The following is a 20,794-nucleotide window of genomic DNA, read 5'->3' as shown; positions in this document are numbered from 1 at the left end:
TAGAACGTCTTTCTCCCCCAACACTATGAGCTTACAGCCCATGCACTGACCTTATACAAGTGGTTATAATTCCAAGGACTGCATCCAGCATTGATGTAGGCAGTTGTGCAAGGCTATGGTTTCACAAATGGCTTTAAACTGATCTGCAGGTGAGTTACTGCCAAAGGAAGCAGTCCCATCCTTCTCCCAGCCCTGCCCTCACCACAAGACTGTACACCTCCTCTCATGCCAGCAGTAGCTCTTGGGGGTTGCACGCTGAGCCAGTCAAGGAGCAAATCTAACTAAAAAAGGACCTTTTGTTTGTCTGCCTTCCAGTTAATTTTGAGCTGGATCAGCTGATCAGTTCCTGATCCTGTGCACCGCAGTGTCACAAAGGAAGTGGTGGAAACATGCAGCGATGTCGAAAGGGGAAAAAGAGTAGCTCACACTTCAGTTAACTCAAGTTCAACAATGAAAACAGTCCAAGCTACATACAGGACTAAATGTTTCCCTGTTACACTAATTCAGCCCTATGGATATAAAATTTGTGTACTACAACAACCATGGAGAGAGTTTTATCCTGGATGCAAGATGCACAGGGAGCCCATTAATGGCAAAATTATGTATTATGACCAAGCTCTCTGTTTTGTGCTAATGTGATATCAAACTGGTTCAGTTCATCCTTAGTAAAGATCCTTAGTTTATCAAATGCAGACCTCCATCACTCTTAGTGTTTAGTGGAGAAGAATTCATGTATCATCTAACAAATGCAAGTTACTTTACTCATACACTCCAGTATTTAAAAAAAAAAAAAAGTCTGACCAAAATTGCAAATGCAGACAATGAATCCCAGAAATTACAACTCTGTACAACTGCATTTGGAAGACTGAGTGTCAAAGAAGCAGGAGATGCAGCATCACGATCTGTGATGTTTGCTCCTTTTCCTCAAGCAGCATGCAGAGTGGGCCCCAACGGAGTCAGTGGTCTGATCTTAAGCTTGTGAACAATCCACCAAACCCCTTCAGCACATGTCGCAACTGAAAGGCAGCAGGCAACAGACTGCTGAGTTAGTGCCAGTCCCTAGCCCCCAAATAATGATCTACATCTTCAAAAGCACTGATGTGCATCGGGAAATGGAGAATAGAACTGGAGAAAAGAAGAGCAGATGGATGGATGCCATTTTTCAATAAAACATTTTTTTTCTCTGATCTTCAACTCTCAGTTCCATGCAGAAGATTCTTTCTGGCTCTGGTTGTGAAAACACCACAAGTTTTGTACTGCCTACTTAATTCCAGCCTCCATCTCTTCATTACAGTTTCTATACATTGGTTGTGCTGACACAGAGGTAGGTGGCTTTTCCTGTTCAATGTACTGACAGAGGAAATAATGCAAATGCAGTCAGGAAGAAGCAATTTATAACAAGAACAAAAACTAGCACTATTTTTCATATTATTTTTACTTCATGTACTTACAGAGAACAAAATACAGAAAGTGAACCTTTTCTTGGTTGTGTTAGCTCAGGGCAAATACTTATTTGCATACAATCTGCAAAGCTTCCAGCAGCCTTTTTTAGTACTCCCCAAAAGAATAAATTTAGTAAGAATGTTAATTTGACAGAAAAAGGTGTAAGGAATTGCAAATTTGTAAATGGCCTCCTGTGGGGAAAAAAAAATCACTTGGAACAACCCCAGTTTCATTGATTATTTCATCAAAATCTGACAAACTTCCAATTTGCAAAAGAAAAAAATTGCAAAATAAAATTTTTAAAAATTGTCCTACTTCTAGCATATTGAAGTTTGATGCATCTTCTTTTCTTTGGATAAATGTATCTGAGCCTGCTGTCCAGGCAATGTTTCTCAATTGCTGGCTTTAGAGGGTAAAGATCAGATCGTACAGCATAATGTCAGAAATAACAGAAACACTTTCTGCACCTGCCTGGAAAACAAAACTGCTTAAAAATACCCCGAATTGAGAAGGACCTTTTGATTAATTAAACCAAAAATTTTCTCTCAGTTCAAGAGCTCAATGAGAACCCTTAATTACATAATCAAAAATTATGTCAGGAAAGAGCATAGTGAAAATTTAATTATGCACTTTTTAGTATGTGATTAGTTTTAAGTAGGTGGGTATGACTGAGGAAGAGCAAAAGAGGGGAAATATGACAAAAGAAGTGAATCAGACAGTGGAAAGAAAAGAGGTATCAGAGGAATGAGTAATAGCAAATACAGCCTTCTCTCAGAATGTCTTCCAAAATTGAATGCTTTGACTTGACTAGAGAATGTATGAAATAACACAGGATTCTTTCCCAATTATATGCATTTAGGATTTGACACAAATCTCACTGAAACCTATGAAAAGGAAATAAGATGAATTTCCAATTAATTAGCGAGTTCATTATCAGGAATATTTTCAAAAAGTTTTGTCCACCTCCCCTGACCTCATGGGAATGCTGCAACTGTCTGTTGTCATTGGGCTGTCCCGCTGCCAAGTGGGACAGTGATTTAATATTTTACAAAAGCTTGTGTGTGGGTCCCACAATACAGCTTGTAGCTGTAGCTCCCTCTTTCTTCTCAAATCCTGAATCCTTTTTGTCATGAAGTTGTACTAACCTTCAGTTTTCCCAAGTATATCAGAGCTATTATATAAGTCCTTGGGGATGCCAAGGAGAAGCACAAGCCTTGGGCACTGCTGTCTCATCTCAATCACATATGGCCTAACGACCCCATAGGTAAATCTGAGTTGCTGACTGGAAACTCATGTGACATCATGGGGGCCCTTTTGAGTGGGCTCTGTTTTGCACATATTGACAGTGTTCTTGCGCAGCCACTTCAGATGTATGCACCTCAGTTTCCCTGTTTTCAAATGGATGTAATACTTAATGTCCTTCTATTACACACCATGTGTCTAATTAAGTGCTTTCAGAGTTTAACTGAGTGTGTGTATTGTGTTATCCTCTAATCACAGAGCTTCAATAAACTGTGAAATTGTGGTGTGCCAAATTCTACTGAAAAGCTGTATAAACATTTTCATAAACTTAAAGTATGAGAGGCTGGAATTTATTTCGCAGCACAAAAATAAATAAATGTATGGAACTAGTTGATATAAATCATACATACACTGTCTGCACAGACAAAGGGTCATGCAAAATATGTAATGCCTTCCCACATTTGCTTTAGTAATCAAGTCATTTTGAAACTATGCATGAACAGCAAATCTCTTGTAAGCCAGAAACAGAGATTTGCTTCAAATTTTCCTAAAGTTAGCAGAAAAAAAAACTTCTATTAACTTAGCAAAATTCAGAACAGTATGCTTTTGGGAAGCCTGATGAACAGATAGTGTTTTTTAGAAAAGAACAGCAGTGGTTAAAGGAAAAGAAAAAAAGTGGGGGAAAGGCAGGTGCATGGTCTATCAGGTCTTTCTCGCTGAGTCTAAAGGTATAGCAGTATAAAACAAGAAACTCTACAATCACTCTGAATTTCTAGATCTTATTTTTACAGCAAATAGGGTACCAATCACATCTCACACAACTTTCGGGGGACTTTCTTAGAGCCTTCAGCAGGCCAACAGTGAATAATATTTTCTCTTACAAAACTGAATGCAACCAGTATGTGGACAAACACATAATGGATGATTATTTTCTTTGGTATTGTGATACCATGTGGAGACCTTACCGCCTTGCTACTACCGGGACAGACAAGATAAAAATGTAACAGCTGCAAACAACTTACAAGTACATGTAAATGAATTACACCATCACGAAAGGCCTTGAATTAATGATAATTGGTGTCAGACTCCTGGTAATTGACTCGCTGACCAAAGTAGTTTTACAAAGTAGCAGAAATTTTACAAAGCTGCAGAATTTTTTTGTTTGCTTCTGAAGTGCTCACTTGAAAACACAGGTTGGTGGTAAAAGTCTTCTTTAAAACTGAACAGTAGTTGTAAACTACTTTTAAAAAATATAAAAAATTAAAAATAAGCAAAAAGAAAACCAGCTAGAAGGAACATATTTTCAGCTAGACTTTCAATCAGTTAACACATAGTAGCCCTTCAATTATAAAAGAGCTTGCTGGCTAATTACATATTCTTTTTCTTTAAAATAAAAATCCATGCTAGCAACTAATTAACCATCCATTCTAAAGTAAGGATTATATGTATGTCTGCAGTAATTTGGACCTTGCCGAAATGAATTTTCCTACAACTAAAAGAAAACGATTTCTAAAAAAAGAGTGAAAAATGTGCCTTTAATTTTAATGGAAGCCTTACTCCTTAACAGTTTAATCTTTCCGGTCACAAATAACATCCTTTTTTAAATTCTTACACAGTAATGCTTTCAATACTGCCACTAAAGCTAGAGGAGTGTTTTGAAGCAATATGGCTCGTACACCATGTCTACAAAAAAGGCACTCACCCTCCAGCAGTGGAGGCACCACTCTGGTAACATCTTGCTTATGCTGCGATGGGATCCTGTCTCAGCACTTGCTACAGAAATGAAATTATGATAAGATTTTTTGGAGGAAAACACGGGAGACAGGGTTAACAAATTAACTTTAAAACTAACAACTTTCTCGTTCAGCCACAGGGTGGGGGCGTAGCTTTGGTGATGCTGATTTCTCCTAACAGGGTGTATTGTTATTTAGAAGGAAGTCTTGCCTCCTGCCTCTTGCCCCAAACAGAGAAACCCATTTGATAATTTTTAAAAAGAGATGAACAGAACACAAAATGAGTAAATAAATGAAAATGCTGTTGTGCCTTTCAGAAGAAAATGAAAGGTTAAATGTAAATCACTTGCAAGAAAACCAGGGAATTTAGAGTCTAATCTGACCTTCTGCAGAGTCTGCTTCCCTGTTCATGTCCCAGACCTGCTCTGCAGTGCTCTCCCACCTCCTAGAGTGCTTCTCAGCACAGCTGAGACCCACACAGAACCCAGAGGCATCCCGGCCATTCCCTCCCCTCGGTGCTTTTCCCTCGGACCCCTGACATTTAAGGAAATAAGACCTTTCCCACACATTCCTTCCCATTCTGAAAACTCATGTTTCAGACTGACTCGGAGTGAGGGGAAGGTTTGTCATTGATGAGGGTGCAGAAAGTGTCACCGCAGCATATCATGAGAGCCATGATAATTGCACACCTTGACCCAAGACTACCTCATTAGAAGACATGGAGAAATAAAATATTGACAGTTGACAAAGACAATTTCCAAACCTAGGGTTGAAGGAATTCGAGATATGTTTTTTTACACTGCAGACTTGCAGTCTGCTGCAACTGTATTGTGACCCAAGAGCTGGTTTTTTCAATCAGTGTAATGCGATATCCACGAAGACTTGAGATGACAATTGGGTATGTTAAGAGTACTAGCACATACTCCTGAATAGAAAACTTAAAAACCAGAACAAGGATCAGTCAAAACAGTAAAAAAAAGCCCTTGTTAAGGTAAAAAAAGTCCAAGTGGTATTTTGGTTTAGCCTGGGGAAGAGCACATGTATTACATTATTTGTTTAGTTTTGCTAAGTTTACTTTTTAACATAGTATTTCCAATAAGTGTCTCTCATTATGACTCTTAAGAGTTCACATTATCAACGTTTTAAAATTTTCCTCTTGAAATCTTTTTCCTTAATTAAAAAATATAAATATGTATTTATAGTTTGACAGAAGCCTGGCAGTATTCTTGTCGTGGGATGAAGATATTTGGGAGAATCTCCACTGGTATGAACCAAGTTAGTTCTTTTGGGAATGGGGAGAGAGTGCTGAATTGCAGCCCTCGGTCTGGTCTTGTGTGCAGTTTTCCGCGTCCATTATGCCAATGCACTCACTTTGCACAGTTGCAACCAATTTAAAACCTCTGCATTTTGGATTTGCAGCAACAAAACGTATTTTTTGTATTTATTCTTTGTTGGCACAGAAGTCTGTGATACCTTATTTCTTCATACTTGTGTCCATTCTGCAGTGTGCATTCCTGCGCGACAATTGAGTGTATGACCACCCTTAAGTGCCCGGCAGGGCAGGGGGCCTGGAGGACTGGGGGCAATTCCCTGTTCGTGCAAGTAGCCGTGGTGTTCCTCGCCCCGTGCTGCGTTCGTGTGTCGTGGGGGTGAGTCCAGGGCACGGCTGTGCTGTGTGACTGCACCGCGCGAGCCGTGCAGGAACACGCGTGTGGAGTGCAGGGATGCGAGAATGTGGGGCTCTGCAGTGCAAGAGGGTTGAGGGGAGTGTGTGTGGGAGGCGGATGAGGGAATGTGGGTGCGAGGCGGCGTGTGTGTGTGTGTGCGCGCGCGGGGCGGAGTGTGAGGAGGACGCGGCTGTGAAGGTGTGCGGGACGAGGAGATGAGGGCACGCGGCCGTGAGGGCTGTGAGGGTGTGCGGGACGAGGAGATGAGGGCACGCGGCCGTGAGGGCTGTGAGGGTGTGCGGGACGAGGAAATGAGGGCACGCGGCCGTCAGGGCGCGCTGGACGAGGAGATGAGGAGGCCCCTCTCCCACCGCTCTCGCCACGCCCCGCTGCCCTCCGCCAGCCTGGATAGGCCCCCGGGGCCGGGCTCCGCTGCCTGTGCCCGCCCCGCCCCACCCTCCCCTCGCTCCCCCTCCCTGACACCGGGACTTCCCTTCGCGCTCCATTCAGCGGTGCCGCGCCGCTATCCGTGCATGTCCCGCAACCGGGCTTCGCTCAGTGCCCGGCCCCTGTAACGCCTCCACCCGCAGGCGAGGGAGGGCCGAGGGGGCCATGGGAGGCTCCTGAGGGAGCGGGGAGCGGAACGCCCGGCGCGCGCCGCCACCATGGAGCCGCCGCCCGGCGCCCCCAGCGCCGCCGAGCCCGCCGGCTGCCCCAAGGACACCGACCGCCAGCTGCGCCTCCGCCTTTGCGTCCTCAATGAGATCCTCAGCACCGAGCGCGACTACGTGGGGACCCTCCGCTTCCTCCAGTCGGTAAGCGGCACCGCGGGGCTGGGGAGCGCCCTCGGGGGCACCGCGGGTCCGGGCGGGGGGGGGGGGCGCGGTGGGATCTCCCGCGGGAGCACCGCGGGGCAGGGCGGACGGCCCGGAGCAGCTCCTCCCGGCGGGCCAGGCGCTGCGAAGACTGTGGGGCACAAGTTGTGGAAGTGCCTGTGCCCGGGTCCGTGCCGCCGAGAGGGAGTTTGTGTTCGAGAGGCTGCGGGGGCGGGGGACGGGCGAGGGGCCGGCGCGGGGCCGCCTGGCAGCGCGGGGCCTGCAGAGCCGCCGTTCTCTCGCCCCCTGCGCGGAGCGCGGTCAGCCCCGGCTCTCGCAGTGTTCCCGGCTCTGCGGGGAGACAGGGACGGACCCAGGAATGGATCTGCTCTCAGAATGCATTGTCCCTTTGGTTGTTGTTGTTTAGAAGTTGCTTTTACACCCACTTGGGAAATCTACCCTTACTGCCAGTTATTTATAAATAAATATTGTACATATATTTTTGTTTAATGGTAAACATAAATTTGTAATTGTGCCGGGTGTGTCTATGCATGTGGAAACAATTATACCTGCCTCTGAAATTATCCACGGGCTAGTTCAAAAGAGAAAAATCCATCTGGATATTTCCATTTTCCTGTATAGGCTCTAGATGTGGAATTCATCAATACACCACCACATTCCTGCAGATAACTAGAAGACCCTGTAGTAAAAGCTACTAGATAACAGATATATCATTAAAAAGAAAAAAGAAGAATAAACTTGTGATCACACAGAGATTAAGAATCAAAGCAAAGGGAGTCTCCATAGAGATTTCTATAAGATTGGTCAGGGTAGAAATTCTTTCTGGTGTTTTCCTAGATGAGTACTAAACTCTGGTTTCATCTAAATGGGCTTAGACCCTGGGCCCCTTTTGACCTGTCCTTCTGTCAAGATTTTTGTTTATTTGTTTTTTAAAATCAGTTTGTCTTTAGTGTTTTTCAGATTCACTCAAGTGGCAAACTGTCTAGCATAAAAGATAAACGAAAAGGATGTGGTTTCTTTATGAACTAGTCTCTACTTGAGCCCTCTTCTCTCTTCAGTAGTTAAACTCAGAGCCTTTAATTTGAGTTTTCCAACTGAAGTGCCAGTTAGCTTCATTTAGAATTGTGGTTCTGTCTCAGTACAAGGAGGTTCCTATAAAAGCTGTAAGTTGTAGAAGTGCCCCACCCTACAGACAAAACAAAAGCAAAATCCCTCAGAAAACTCCTCTGTCCTAAGTACTGAATTTCAGATTTTGCTAGCTGCAGGCTAGAATGTAGATTCAAGCTACATGTATTTTTAATTTCAGTTCTTACAACTAAATGTATTCACAGTGTTAGCTAAATGGCATTTTCATATATTAAAAAAAAAACAGTTTTTTTTTTAAAATTTGTATTCATTAACTTGGCAGTTTTCATCAGAGCGGAGGTAAGTGATACACTGTAGGTAATGGCAGAAGAAGATCCTGACAGAGTGCACTCGCTGAGGTCTTGACTGGCACTGCTGGCAGTCCGAGTCCTTTCGGGGCACTTTGTTACCGCGTGTAGAGTGGCTGTAGTATTATCTTGCAGGTTGGTTCTGGAAGTGCAGCTTTACCCCCCCCGTGGAGTTTGTGTTTTGGTAATTATGTTTGAATAAAGCACTGAGGGATATAATCTTTCTTATCTCTGGGCCTTAGTTTAGAGCAGCATTCACACACAGGCTTAACTTCATGCACGTGTGAAATATTCATGTGCTGTCTTGAATAATGTCAGTTTCTTCAGTCATTGACCTACATCTTATGAATGGAATCTCGGTACAGCTGCATTTGGATAGCTGAATGGTGTTAGCCCCAAGGCAAGGAGAATGAGCATCTACTGCAGTGTGTGAGGGTAAAAGAAGCAGTAGTGGGATGAAATTTTTAAAATAAAATTTGGAGTGTGAAATATTTTATGCACAAATTATGTGGATGGCCATAATTTAATCCTTCTAACAAGACAGCCCACAGGAAAGAATTCTGCCCTGCTTCCCACACTGCACAGCTGACACGACATGCAAGGATAATATCATCTATATAATCACTGGGATTAGGTGCAGTTATAAGCCAAAATGTTTACCTTATGACACTAATGAAAGTACTACTGTAGTCCTGGGACTCTGTATTCTCCACTCTTTGGCCTCACAAATGCAGGCAACAAAACTCCCATTTGCTGGCTCTCCTCAGCATGCTGGCTTCGCTGCATAGGAACCACCGGCTCCTGCCCCATGGGTCTCCTTCTGCCCAGCTCATGTTCTGTTGTGAGCAGCACTTACCTAGTGCAAAATAAATGGACTCTATTATACTTCCTGGGGTAATGCACCAAGTTAACACTTCAGTGTGACTGGGCAAGGTTAGTTGTTTTTTTCATAGTTGGAATTGTACTGAAATGGTTTGTAGTTTGTACTCCATAGGATCCAGAAGTAATTTTGGCTGCACTGAAATGCTGCAGTTCTGTGCAGGAGAAGTGCAGTGTCCAGATCTTCTGGAAACTTGTTTCTGTCAAAAATGATATGAGAGAAAGGTGGGGTATGGGTTCTTTTGCTTAAGAAACTTCAGTAGCTTGGGTTAAATAAAGGAAGGCTGAATCTCATATCTTTCCATCATCATAATGAGTTTCCCCCCAAGTAGGCTGGGACAGTTGTGCTTATGTGAGGGAATCTGTGCTCTTTGTTAAATATTTGCTATTGAAGCCCTAGTCCTCATTAAGTGTTCTCAATAAACCATGTTTTAAAAAGCAAACAACTAAATTCTAAGGGTTTATTCACAACACTGAAGTTGCTTGCTAGCAGCAGCTTCCTGTGTTCCCTGGTAATGTAAAAAAATCTCTTAAGTATTTAGAATCTTGTTTGTATTTCATATTATGTATTTGCAAATAAATCGAAGTAACTTCAATTTATTGACAGTGTTTTAATCCGTTTTAGGAGATGAATATGTGATCATGTTTAAGGAAAGATTTCCTTTTTCTTTTCTTTTTGTATGCTCAGAACCATTTTTCCATTAAGCTGCAGGGGAAAATAGGTTCATTATTAGCCTGAGGACTTAGTCCTTATTTGATTTGCCTAAAAGATTGTGGTCCATACTTTGCTTTCGTAAATTAATAAAGTGAATATAATTAAAGGTTTAGAACATGGAGTTCTTTTTTCCAACAATAAAAATTGTGTTAGTCACTGTTAAGGATATTTTGCTGTGAGTTTTGTACTCATTTAGTGAAAATGCTACAGATATTTACTTATTTAAATAAAATTTAGTCTTTAGAATCTGTTATATTTTATACCTAAAGTAATTTTGAGAAATGGAGTTATATCTGCAAATTTAACTTAGATGTCCCATCGCTTTTCACTTTGTATGTGATTTGTAATAATTTTATTCAATTTAATTTTGGACATGAGAAAGCATTCCTAGTCAGTTTTGCTCCTGTTTAGTTTCTGGTACTCCTGTTGTTTCTTGTATTATGTGTGTGTATATACATACATATAGTATATGTGTGTTATCTATTATACTATAATGTAGTAAAATGTAATAGAACCATGGGAAGAATGAAACCCCTTTACCCTGTGGTTTGTTCCACATCTTACCAGGTGAGATGATCAATTCCAAGGCATATAGCTGTTTTTTAAAACAGAATCTGGATTTTATAGTAAATTGTAATATAATACAGATATGATACTATATGCATACCATCGTTTCAGTATTCCTAGTTGTCCTAGATATTTCCTCAAAATAAGGAAGGAAAGGGGAAAACTTTTCTGCCAGCTCACAGCTGATGACTTGAAGTTACTGATTTAATTATGAACATACACACACTATATTGTGTCCTGTCTTATTTGCCATTTTGTTAGTCAGGGATGGTGTTGCAAAATATGGAATCATCCTTGAAGAAATGCTGTATAAATCAGGAGTATTAATAGACAATACAGCAGTTACGCACCTGTGTTGCTAACTGTACTAGTAAAGGCTCATTTCACAGCCAAACTTTTTAAGCAGTAGGGAGAACTGCTTGGAGCAGATGGAAACATACTGCTGCTAACATCATTAAAGAACTACTGATCACAGAAGAAACAAAGTGGAAAATTGTCAGAACCTAATGGAACTTCAGTAAAAGTTTCAGTAGTAAGATGAACTTCAAAGGCAGATAATTCTTCAATGAACTTAAAAGGCATAAAGGCAGATAATTCTGTTGTAAGTTGCTGGTGTGATCATAAACTGTAAGGATTTTCAGTCTCCAGACTTTTAAGATTAAATGAATCCTTTGGCCTCTTTTAACTCTGCAACATGTACAGAAATATTTATATTGTCTTACATAATTTTGTAAATATTTCTTTTTTGTATGGCAGAATCAAATCAGGTGATAATTTAATTAGAGTGACCAGTCGGATAAATGTCAGTATCTGTCTGGTGGCATACAGTTCTGTGCAGGAATGTGGGGCTGCCAGCACAGTACTGAGGTGCAGTACCTGCAGGATGCAGCCCTCAGGCTTACTAAGTCTCTAGGTAACTTTTCTTGCTTGTAGTGTTAATTGGTATGGAGAAGTCATGCAACAGTTTGTTGAGAAAAGACAGGCTGTGGTGTGTTTGACTGCTGCAGGGTCATTCCACAGAATCCCAGTCAAATCTAGCACTAATATTTCAGTTAATAAAGACCAGCTCTTAAGGAAGGAGACGCAGGAGCCCTGAGCAATTTCAGACGTACTCATTGACCATCTTCTGAAAATAGATTGAATAGTGAGTTCACAAGAGTTAGCTGCCAGTTTTTTAAAGGTTTTTTTTTTACCAGTTTGTAGATATATGAATTGCGTGTGGAAGTGTAGGAGCAGTAGTTATCCAATCCACTGGTTTGCAGTGGTAGGTATTTTGTTGCATCACTTTCCCGCCCCCCTTCTTTAATTTCACTGAACATTCAGCTCAAATCTGCACATGCAGCTCCCACAGCTTAGATAACTGCAAATGTATAAAGCCAAATTATTGTCTACATTGTATATAAACATGTCCCTTTCATCTTTTCGAAGACAAACCACCAACTTGTAAATTTTCATGTCAGAATGACAGGATGTACTTTTAGCTTGAGCAATTGCTGTTTGTTCTGTGCAGATGTGAAAACAGTAGGAAGGTTGAATTGTTTTTACCAGATAGGTATCAAATTGGATAAGTAATTGCACCAGTACTATTTTTAGGTTTTAGTATCATGCATTCCTCTATTTTTGTGTGGAAACCAGAAGTCTTCAATCCTATTGATTGTATAAATGTTAGGTTAGGACACGTGACATCAGATAAATTAGCCCACATCCTACAGACTCAAAATATTTATGTTTTGCTCCCCTTTCTTGCTTTCTTTGTAGTTATAATTGGTCTAATATCTCTGGATTTTGCACTCCACCCATCTTGAAACATGATAAGCATCACAGGCTCTTTTTTTTTTTTTTTCCCTTTTCTATTTCACAATCGTTTTTGCATCCAATATGAGGCTCTGGTGCTCTAATAGAGTAGCTAACAGACCATTTGTCTCAGCTTGAGCTGTGGTTTCCTGTCCTCCCCTGTCCTCTGCCTGTTCACCCTCAGTAGATAAAAATAAATGCTGATTTTGGAGGGTGAACCATGTGATTTGGGTAATGTTGCTCCTTTATTTTGAGGCAGCTAAAAGGGCAACTGGGGGAGAGGAGGGAGATGGGAAATTGTTTAGAAGTGATCTTTATTAGCTTTGCTGTTCTGTTACTTTGAGTCAGTTGGTCACCTATAGCCAGTTGTTAGGGCTGCAAATGATCAAGATATTCTTCTGTTTAGTTTTAATGTCATGGAGCATTTTTTTTTTTAAAGCCTGGTTCATCATGTTTGGAAGTTGAGGAAGACCACAGTTTTCATTTTAAATTACATGTTTGTAGCCCTTCTGGTTGTAAAGCATGAATTGAAGATAGAACATTAGCAAAACAAAAATGCGTCTGAGTTTTTAGGGGCTTTTGTTAATGACTCTTGAATTTGGGGTTGGTAGTTCTGATAGTAGAGTTTTCTCTACTATCAGACCAAATGTAGTGCAAAATTAGCTGCTAAAGACTGAAATGCAAATGGACTAAAAGGTTGTTTTGCCCTGGCTACAAAGAAAGAAAGTGTAGAAAACTGTCTGGATGTAGAAAGATGAAGCAAAAGTGAAAAACTGAAAAAGCAAACCAGAACAAAGAGAAAGCTCTGAAAATATTTATTCACCTGAGCCTGTGGTCTAGAGAGCCCAACTCACAGCCACAGGTCTAAGATCAGGGCTGGAGGATCTGGAATACCCAGGTTCTCTCCTGCTCTGAGATGTATGGGCTTAGTGTGCTACTTTGAAAATGGTGTACCCAGCCCATGCCTTTTGCAGTGAGGCTTTACAAATCAGAGTTATGTAGGAGTACAGGAGGTTTTTTATGAACAAAGGTGGTTATTCTTTTTGCACTCTCACTAAATTTCTCTCACAGAATTTCCATAGTGAGAAAATATCAATAAATCCCCTGTGTAGTTTCACCAGTTTACTGCCACACAGGTGAGAACTAAAACTCCTTTCTCTTTGCTTCCCTGAACTCATTCCAGCTTGGTATGCACCTGACCCTTGTTAGCCTTTAACTCAGACCTACTTTGGTCTTGCGACATCCTTCAGAATGAAGTATCTGATCTTGTTCTGGCTCTGCATCTCTCCCTCCTCTTGGTTGCTGTGCTGTGATCAATCAGCCCTTTTGCTGTTTGTCCCTCCCTCTCATTTCAGGGATGCCAGTTGTTGTTTGAACATGTGCCATGATCTCTGAGGCAGGGGGTAGCGTTTGACTGCCCTGGGCTTTCCCAGAGCCATGCTGGTGCCTCTGCAACAAAACTCTATTGCGGTAGCAGTCTGGGAGCTGAGGGAAGGGAGGAGCAGTGACCCTGGGCTCTGGTAGGAAAGGGCATGGGGATCAGAAGGGTGAACCAAGCATCACAGAGAGCAGAATATTAGAGTTGCGTGGTACATAGCTGAATGCATGTTTGATTTTACAACATTTTTGGCTGATATTTGTAGGAAGCAGACTGATACCCATTATGGTAGCTTGTTTATCCCTAAATATAGGAAGAAAAAAGTCTAAAAGCTTTGATAATTTTCCACTCCCCAGGTCACATGGTATTTCTGGCATAGGCAGGAGTACTGGCTTGCAGGAGTGGGAAATGCGATTCTTCAATTTTATATCATGTCATAGAATCATGAAAAGTAGCCTTGGAGAGAATCTTGACGAACAATCCTATCATGTTCTGACATGCAAAGATCTTAATTTCTGATGGTTTATACTGGTGTTTATATGTTACTAGTATTAGAAATGTCTTCTTAATGCCTAACATAATGTCTAATCTTCTTTTGCAGTGCTTTTTTTTCTCTGCATCAATGCCTTAAATATTTCAAGAATGTTTTCACGTTTTGCTTCAAATCAGTCTAAATTGTCAAATTGTTTAACTTTTCTTTCTCTTTAATTTTCTTTTCTTTAATTTTGCTTCTGATAATTCCTGTGCTGTTATCTGGATCCTCTAGTCTGTTTGTTTCCTGAAGTCTAGTCCCCAAAGCACCAGGTGCAAGACACTCCCAAGACTTTAGCAGTACTGAGTGAGGGAGGGGATTACTTCGCAGGTTTTGTACAGCATACAGAGTATTATTATCACAAGAGAGCCTTGATAAAGGTTTGTCTGAATTTGTACCTGCATTTCAGTTCAACTTGTTGTTCATACCAGTGACTGTGACTAGGTCTCGGCATAAACCATTTACAGGAGCAGTCTAGTATTCAGACTTTTGAGGGTACCCTGGAAGTGCAAGACTGAACCCTCCTAAGGAGACAGGAGTGATGTGTTTGCAGGCCAGCTTTCCTATGTGCAGATCCTGGCAGTCCCAGAGGCATCCGACACAGAGAGTATGTGAGGCTTGAAAAAGCAGGATCTCCCAAGCACAGTGTCTGCCTTCAGGCACCCAGATGAGTCTGTGACAGATAAAACTTCCAAGAAATTACTTACTTCTGTTGCCTGCCTATTGTTTGCTTCAGGCACTTGCAAGAAAATATAAAGGGGCTGTGTGAATTTCTGTCTTCTTTCCAGCTGTAGAATCCCTTTACTCTTTTTGTCTCCCCAAATGGATTTCCAGCCTGCAATGGTAAAGGCCTTGCACAGTTGCAGTGTGGTTTAGTATGTGAATGGTGATGTGTCTTGATTTCGATGATGCTTGAAACTTCTGTGCAAATGGCCACCTGGTTACCAGGAGTGAGTATAGCTAGAGACAAGAAAAAATTTGAAATAAGCAACGATGTCATGTCTCAGTTGGCTGCAGTGACTTCCTTGTGGAGCAATGCAATGCACGCAAAGCCATCGCATCCAAACTGAACGCTACCTTTGATGGCTTTTCCCTTCTGTATCACAAACTGAGGCTTGGACTGGGGTTTGCTCTGACACCATGCCTGAGATCTGACCAAAATCTTGGATTTAAATATTACTGCAGATGAAGAGTCTTGTTAATTAGCCAGTCAGGTGTGATTAAAGTGTCACACTACCTCTGCAGGTGTGATTGAGACAAGCTGTAGCAGACATAGAGAACAGCAGTGGATCTGTACTGTGACAGAACCTCAGGGTAGCTGTCTGATTAAAAAAAACTGAGTTCTGCATATCACCTTCACCCTTCTGTAGATTCCACTCATCTGAAGAGACCTTGGCTCCCTTTGAACTGCAGATCTCAACAACACAGTAAGAGAAAACAGCTCTATGAGAAAACAGTTCCTTCACTCTTCCTAATGAGTCTTCCTCCTTGCTTACACAGCTGAATGCCATATGTCAGGCCATGAGACACTGACTGCCCAAAGTTGAATGGTGCTCTGATAGGTCCCTTCAAACCTAGGGACAGAAAGACAGATACTGACTGATCTGGCATTGTGAGGCTTACGCCTTAGGCCTGTCTGCCCTTTCACCCAGTGCTATCAGCGCAAGAACTTGTTACAAACCGGCTGGCAATGTCACTTCCTGCAGTTCCGGAAACAGTGACAGTTTTATGTCACATATTTCTGAGTTGTAGAGAGGGCAATAGATTTCTAAACCCTGATTATTTCAAAGTTAGTATGATTATTGAAATGTTGGAACTGTGGAACTGAGTTACAGGAACATTAAGGTTCATATAAGAGTATTGGGTCATTCTCACTGCTATTCCCATTGCTGAAGTTACTTTTATGGAACCGTATCAGCCACGCAAACAATACCTTGTTGCAACTAATCTGACGTCTCATGACTCATGGAGTAAATTTTGTGACCATTCTTAACCTGACTTTCATTTTGTACTTCTGGTTTTGCTGTGGTCAGTTTTTGTGCCAACAGGTTAATTTGTTGGTTCCTAAACCACTTGTTTATCTAAAATGAGGACACTTTTTTTTTTTTTAAACAAGTGGTGTTGTTTGGTCCTTAGAAATCTTTGTGAACTAGTCATAATTTATTTGACTCAGTAATATGCTTTCAGTTAAAAAAAAAAAGGAGCAAACAATTTGATAGGAAGAGTGGTGATTATATATTCTCTGTGGATTTGTCAGTTGTTAAGTTGCCACTAGATAAGATAGGACCAACATTTCCGGGGCTCCTGCTTCAAGCATATATTAGGAACTGTTTGACTGTATGTTTTGGGTGTGAAATTTGATGTGATTGGGGCAGGAGTTTGGCTTGCACAAATCAGGCTTCTGGTTTAGTTGTGAACCAGTGCTGCTGCCAGTGATACCAAACCCACATCCTTTCTGCTGACATGTCTTGGCCCAGGGTGTCAGAATGAACAAATGATCCCTGAAAGGCACGCTGCTTGGCCCTTCCCTGAGCACCACTTTTACAGAGAGGTTGCTATAGTTCTTTACACCAGTGACCCTAATGTCTGAGCTTGCCACCAAGGAGTGATGCTTATCTTTGGGGTCTGAGCAATTTATTAAGAAACAGCTTTAAACCCATTAGTCTTGTTTCACTGGATGTCTGCCAGATGTTTGTCATGTACCATTGTACGTGACAGAATGGGCTTAGATTTTATAAAAGCCTAACAATATCATCCATATCCTCTTACACCTTCTTTTATCTACAGTAAATCACATTAGTGAAAACACTTTTGTCTTGAAAGTTTTGCCTGCTCGTGCTTCTGACATCTTAGCATGGTTTGGGTAATTTGGAACAACCTGTCATGGGATACATGAGGGAAATACTTGTCAGGAAAGAGGGGAAAACATAAAAGGTTGCATTCAGGGATTATTTTGGATGCAGAGGAAGCTGACAATGGGAGAAGTTCCCTGATATTCAAAGTGTGTGTGTCACTGGTGGAGGGCCTTGCTTTGGCGGCAGACTCCTGATAAGAACTCACTAAAATGCAAATTCTTATCTCAGATAGGGTTTCATCTAGACAGCAAAGGCTCCAGTCCCATGGGACTTTTTGTCTAATCTGGCAACTGCTTTGAATGCAGCATCTCACTGGGAGCCTTGGCTGTTAACCTCATCACTAGGTGGCTAAAGAAGCCCCTTCCATTTTGTGTGAAGGGGCAGAAATGGAAGGTTGTAAAAGTTTTTTGGACTCTCAAACCTGATTCTTAAATAGCATTCATGTTGCTGTGGGAAAAATGGACAAGCTTAATGTAGATATACATGAGTAGGCTGTGTGCTATTTAATATGTAGGTCACAGAGCAGAAGGCATGGATGCAAAAGTTTATCTGTGCTGTTAGAGCTGATCAGTGGTTAATGCCGTGTATTGTTAAGTAAGAGACTCAGGCTACAAATGCAGTAAAAAAACCAGTGCCAGGCTTTATTCTTTGGCCCTGAGGCCAACTGGCATGATCTGGTCCTGTCTTGTACCACTGTGCTCTGAGTCGCAAAGCGGGATGGCTGCATTCAGACTGTCTACTAGGGTTGGTTCTTGGCCTGTCCTAACTGGCACCATGCCTGAGAACTGTTTGGGAGAATGCTAGTAGGCCCAGGCCAGAGCATGCCAGGAAACATTCTCCCAGTTTTCTCCCAGAATTACAAGGGTCAGGTGCATGTCCCAGCCTTGTGGGTTCACCAAGGCACGGTCCCACCAGGCTCTGGTGCTTACTAGTAAAGCAGGATTCTGGTAGATTGGAGCTCATACTCAGACCCAGTGCTAGCTTTTCCGTGAGGGTGGTTGATGTGGATGAGTTTATTTCTGATGCTTTGTTGTAATGTGAAAGTTCTAGGTGCCAGGCCAGAAGCGCTAGAAATATGTTTTGTCAGCCTTCCTTTGTTTTTTGTTATTACTGACTCTTGCCATCATTATGTGAAATCTTTTATTTTGTTTAATCTGTGGAGGAGGAGACAGAAAGGAAATACAGTTTGAATGGCTGTCAACTACTTCAGGACAGTGTGAAAAGGAGCTGGATGTTAATTACTGAATTCAATGTCATCATTGCCAGGTGTCAGCTGAGATATTGTAGACTGAAAGCACTTCGGTCCTTCATATGAAGGGTGCTTGATCATTGCTCTTTTATTTACTTCCCTTCTTGTTGAAGAAAATCAAAGGCTTCCAATGAAAATCATTGGACACTTGCATATAATATTTTAGCTCATATCCCTCTGGGTGTTCATAGTTCTGCCTGTTGTGTTACTGAAACTGTGCTCAGAAATCAGTTCAGATGGGAAGTAACTGTTTTTGAGGAGAGGGTGTTGAAAGACAATAAGAGAAGAACAGTGGGGGATGTTTCCCAAAGAGCTGCAGAAATGTGTTTTCTTTGAGCACTGGTTTGTCAGAGGCATGACTGCTCAACAGGAAAAGGAGAGATGCATATTGGGGAGACACTTTTCACACATTTTATTTCCTGTGTTGGCTCTTGAAATGGTACTTGGGAAGCTACCTCTGTTACAAATACACGTCTCCTCCTCTGCGCTGGCACAAGTTGCCTGTTTGCAGGGGGAGAATGTGTTCTGAAAACTTGTCAGTAAATAAGTAGTGATTTTCAGGCTATATGGACGAAAGATATTTTTGGGAGGTATAGTTGAAAAGTGAGATTTACCAATTAAGTTATTTTTACAAGAAGGAAGTAACACGGGAGTTTTTAATTTAGTCATTAAATGGTACAGGGGATGTGAAATATGGTACATTGAGTGTTGCGGTATCTGTTTTGCTGGGCTTTTTACTGAGTAGTCCTTCAGTTTTGCCAGCACTGAATTTCTAGGGTTGTGCTGTATTAAGTCCTCTGGCTGTCACATTGCCTCCATGTTCTTGCATGCTACAGCCTTCCTTTCCAATGAGTGCAAACCCCATGTGTAAGGACAGATAATCTTACCATAGACGGGTTTTTTTCACTTCTGTGGAGTCATCCTTCAACACTTAGAAGAAGTTCTTGCCAGAATAACAGCACTTAGAAGTTAGGGAACAAGAGCGAAAAGGGTTTAGAAACAAAATTGGACCACTGAATTGAAAGTGTAGTCCAGGCTTTTGAACTAAATGCAACTGGGAAGAGTTTGGTTTTAGATGAATGGAAGGAGTCAAAAAGACACACAGATCAATACTTCTGTGTTGAAGTAAATGCTGCAATTAGAATGGTCACTCAGACATACGACATCCTTATATAATGTTTCACTATTCACCAGCTATGATGGTTCTGTGAAAAAATCAGCTGTGGGCAGTTCCCGTTGTTAGAAATTAACAATTGTGCACATCTTTTGTTACTTTGCTTTGATTTCTGTTGTTGGATTGGGCTGGGGTTTTTGTGTGTTTGCCAAATGGGGCAGTTACTCAGTGAGCAAAACCCTCCCTGAAGAAATGTATGTTTTCCTCTTCTTGACCGTTAAGCAAGCCTTTCTGTCCCTAAATATGCTCGGCTTCATCTTGGTTTTTGGCATGGTGAGCAGATCAAACGGATGAAACTTTGCTTAATGGATTGATTTGTTGGTGAAGGGTGCTGGAAGTTTTCTGCAGTTACACTGGGTAGCAGAGGAAAATCAAAAAAGGACAATTATGTAGGGTGATACTCTGTTTTGCATGATGTCTGGTAGAGCACCTTTTGGGTATTCTGCTACCTCTACAGACTTTATCCTGTGGGGTGCAGAAGCCAGGAGAAGCTGGGAAAGCTCAGCCAGTTCTAGCAGCTGCCTGTCACCTTGCAGTATCTGCACCTTCTGCTTGTTGAATGTGAACACCATGAACAGCAAGATAGATATGGTATTTCCACTGTGACTTCTGTTTTCTTCCCTATTGAAAAACAGCTTAATATGCACCTTGACACAAAGCTAGAAAGAACAGCTGGGCTCTTGATGGGCTTTGTTATACTGTGCCTGCACTGTGTCATAAGAGATCCTTTTGCACAATACAGGCCGTCTTTCTTAAGCAGTTGCACAAGAAAAGCCACAATATTTGGAAAGTAAAGTATGAATCAAAATTTTTACAGCATACAACCAGAGGAACTGAAATTTGCAAACAGCAGGCAAGAATGAAATTGCAGTGGCAGCAGTTATGATGTCCAGGTGGTGTGTGGAGGCAAGGCTGCATGATATTAGTTCTCTTTTAATGTGGCTCTGGGTGAGCTGTTGGGGCAGCGTAGTATCAAAAACCAGCTCAATCCAGTGGAAAGAAAAGTTTCAGACTATTTCACTTAGAGAAGAAGAAAATTTTGTTTTGAAGTGCATTAAGAATGCAGATACTGGTTTATGCAGCACTTTTTTGGCTGGATTGTCTCAAAATAGAGGACAAGTATTTAGCAGATGGAGCAACTGAGGTGCAGAAAGGCAAAATGAGTTGCCCAAAGGTTGCAGGTGAAGTAACGAACAGAGCCTTGTCTCCATTTCTTGCCTCCTTAAGGAGAAAAAGCTGAGCAAAAGATGTCACATAAACCACGTGACTTTTTTGGTGAAAAAGTGCAAAAAAATGT

At 41.6% G+C, this 20,794-nt stretch overlaps 1 protein-coding gene and 1 long non-coding RNA gene across 4 annotated transcripts in view; one reads left to right on the top strand and one right to left on the bottom strand.

The window, feature by feature from the left end:
* Window positions 1-1,220: 1,220 nt before the first annotated feature.
* LOC146428485 (uncharacterized) lies at window positions 1,221-6,936 on the bottom strand. The gene is made up of 3 exons (XR_014856024.1): window positions 6,814-6,936; window positions 4,388-4,458; window positions 1,221-1,350 (listed from the first exon to the last, which is right to left on the bottom strand). It is a non-coding gene; the product is annotated as an uncharacterized LOC146428485 (long non-coding RNA).
* Window positions 6,392-20,794, top strand: part of PREX1 (phosphatidylinositol-3,4,5-trisphosphate dependent Rac exchange factor 1) — a 118,319-nt gene continuing 103,916 nt past the window's right edge. For 2 of the 3 annotated variants that reach the window (XM_085079379.1, XM_085079378.1), the window contains exon 1: window positions 6,393-6,900. In XM_085079379.1, the coding sequence (XP_084935505.1) occupies window positions 6,751-6,900 (150 nt within the window). In that variant the 5' untranslated portion in view covers window positions 6,393-6,750. Of the gene's footprint in view, window positions 6,901-20,794 lie in introns of all 3 variants that reach the window. The other variant, XM_085079380.1, reaches the window with a different exon arrangement.

The sequence above is a fragment of the Lichenostomus cassidix genome, chromosome 20, assembly GCF_008360975.1.
Source record: "Lichenostomus cassidix isolate B80296 chromosome 20, HeHo_3.0, whole genome shotgun sequence".
In the NCBI taxonomy this organism is placed as follows: Eukaryota; Metazoa; Chordata; class Aves; order Passeriformes; family Meliphagidae; genus Lichenostomus; species Lichenostomus cassidix.
The sequence above is the reverse complement of the archived record's forward strand: the minus strand, read 5'-3'. Positions and strand labels throughout refer to the sequence as shown.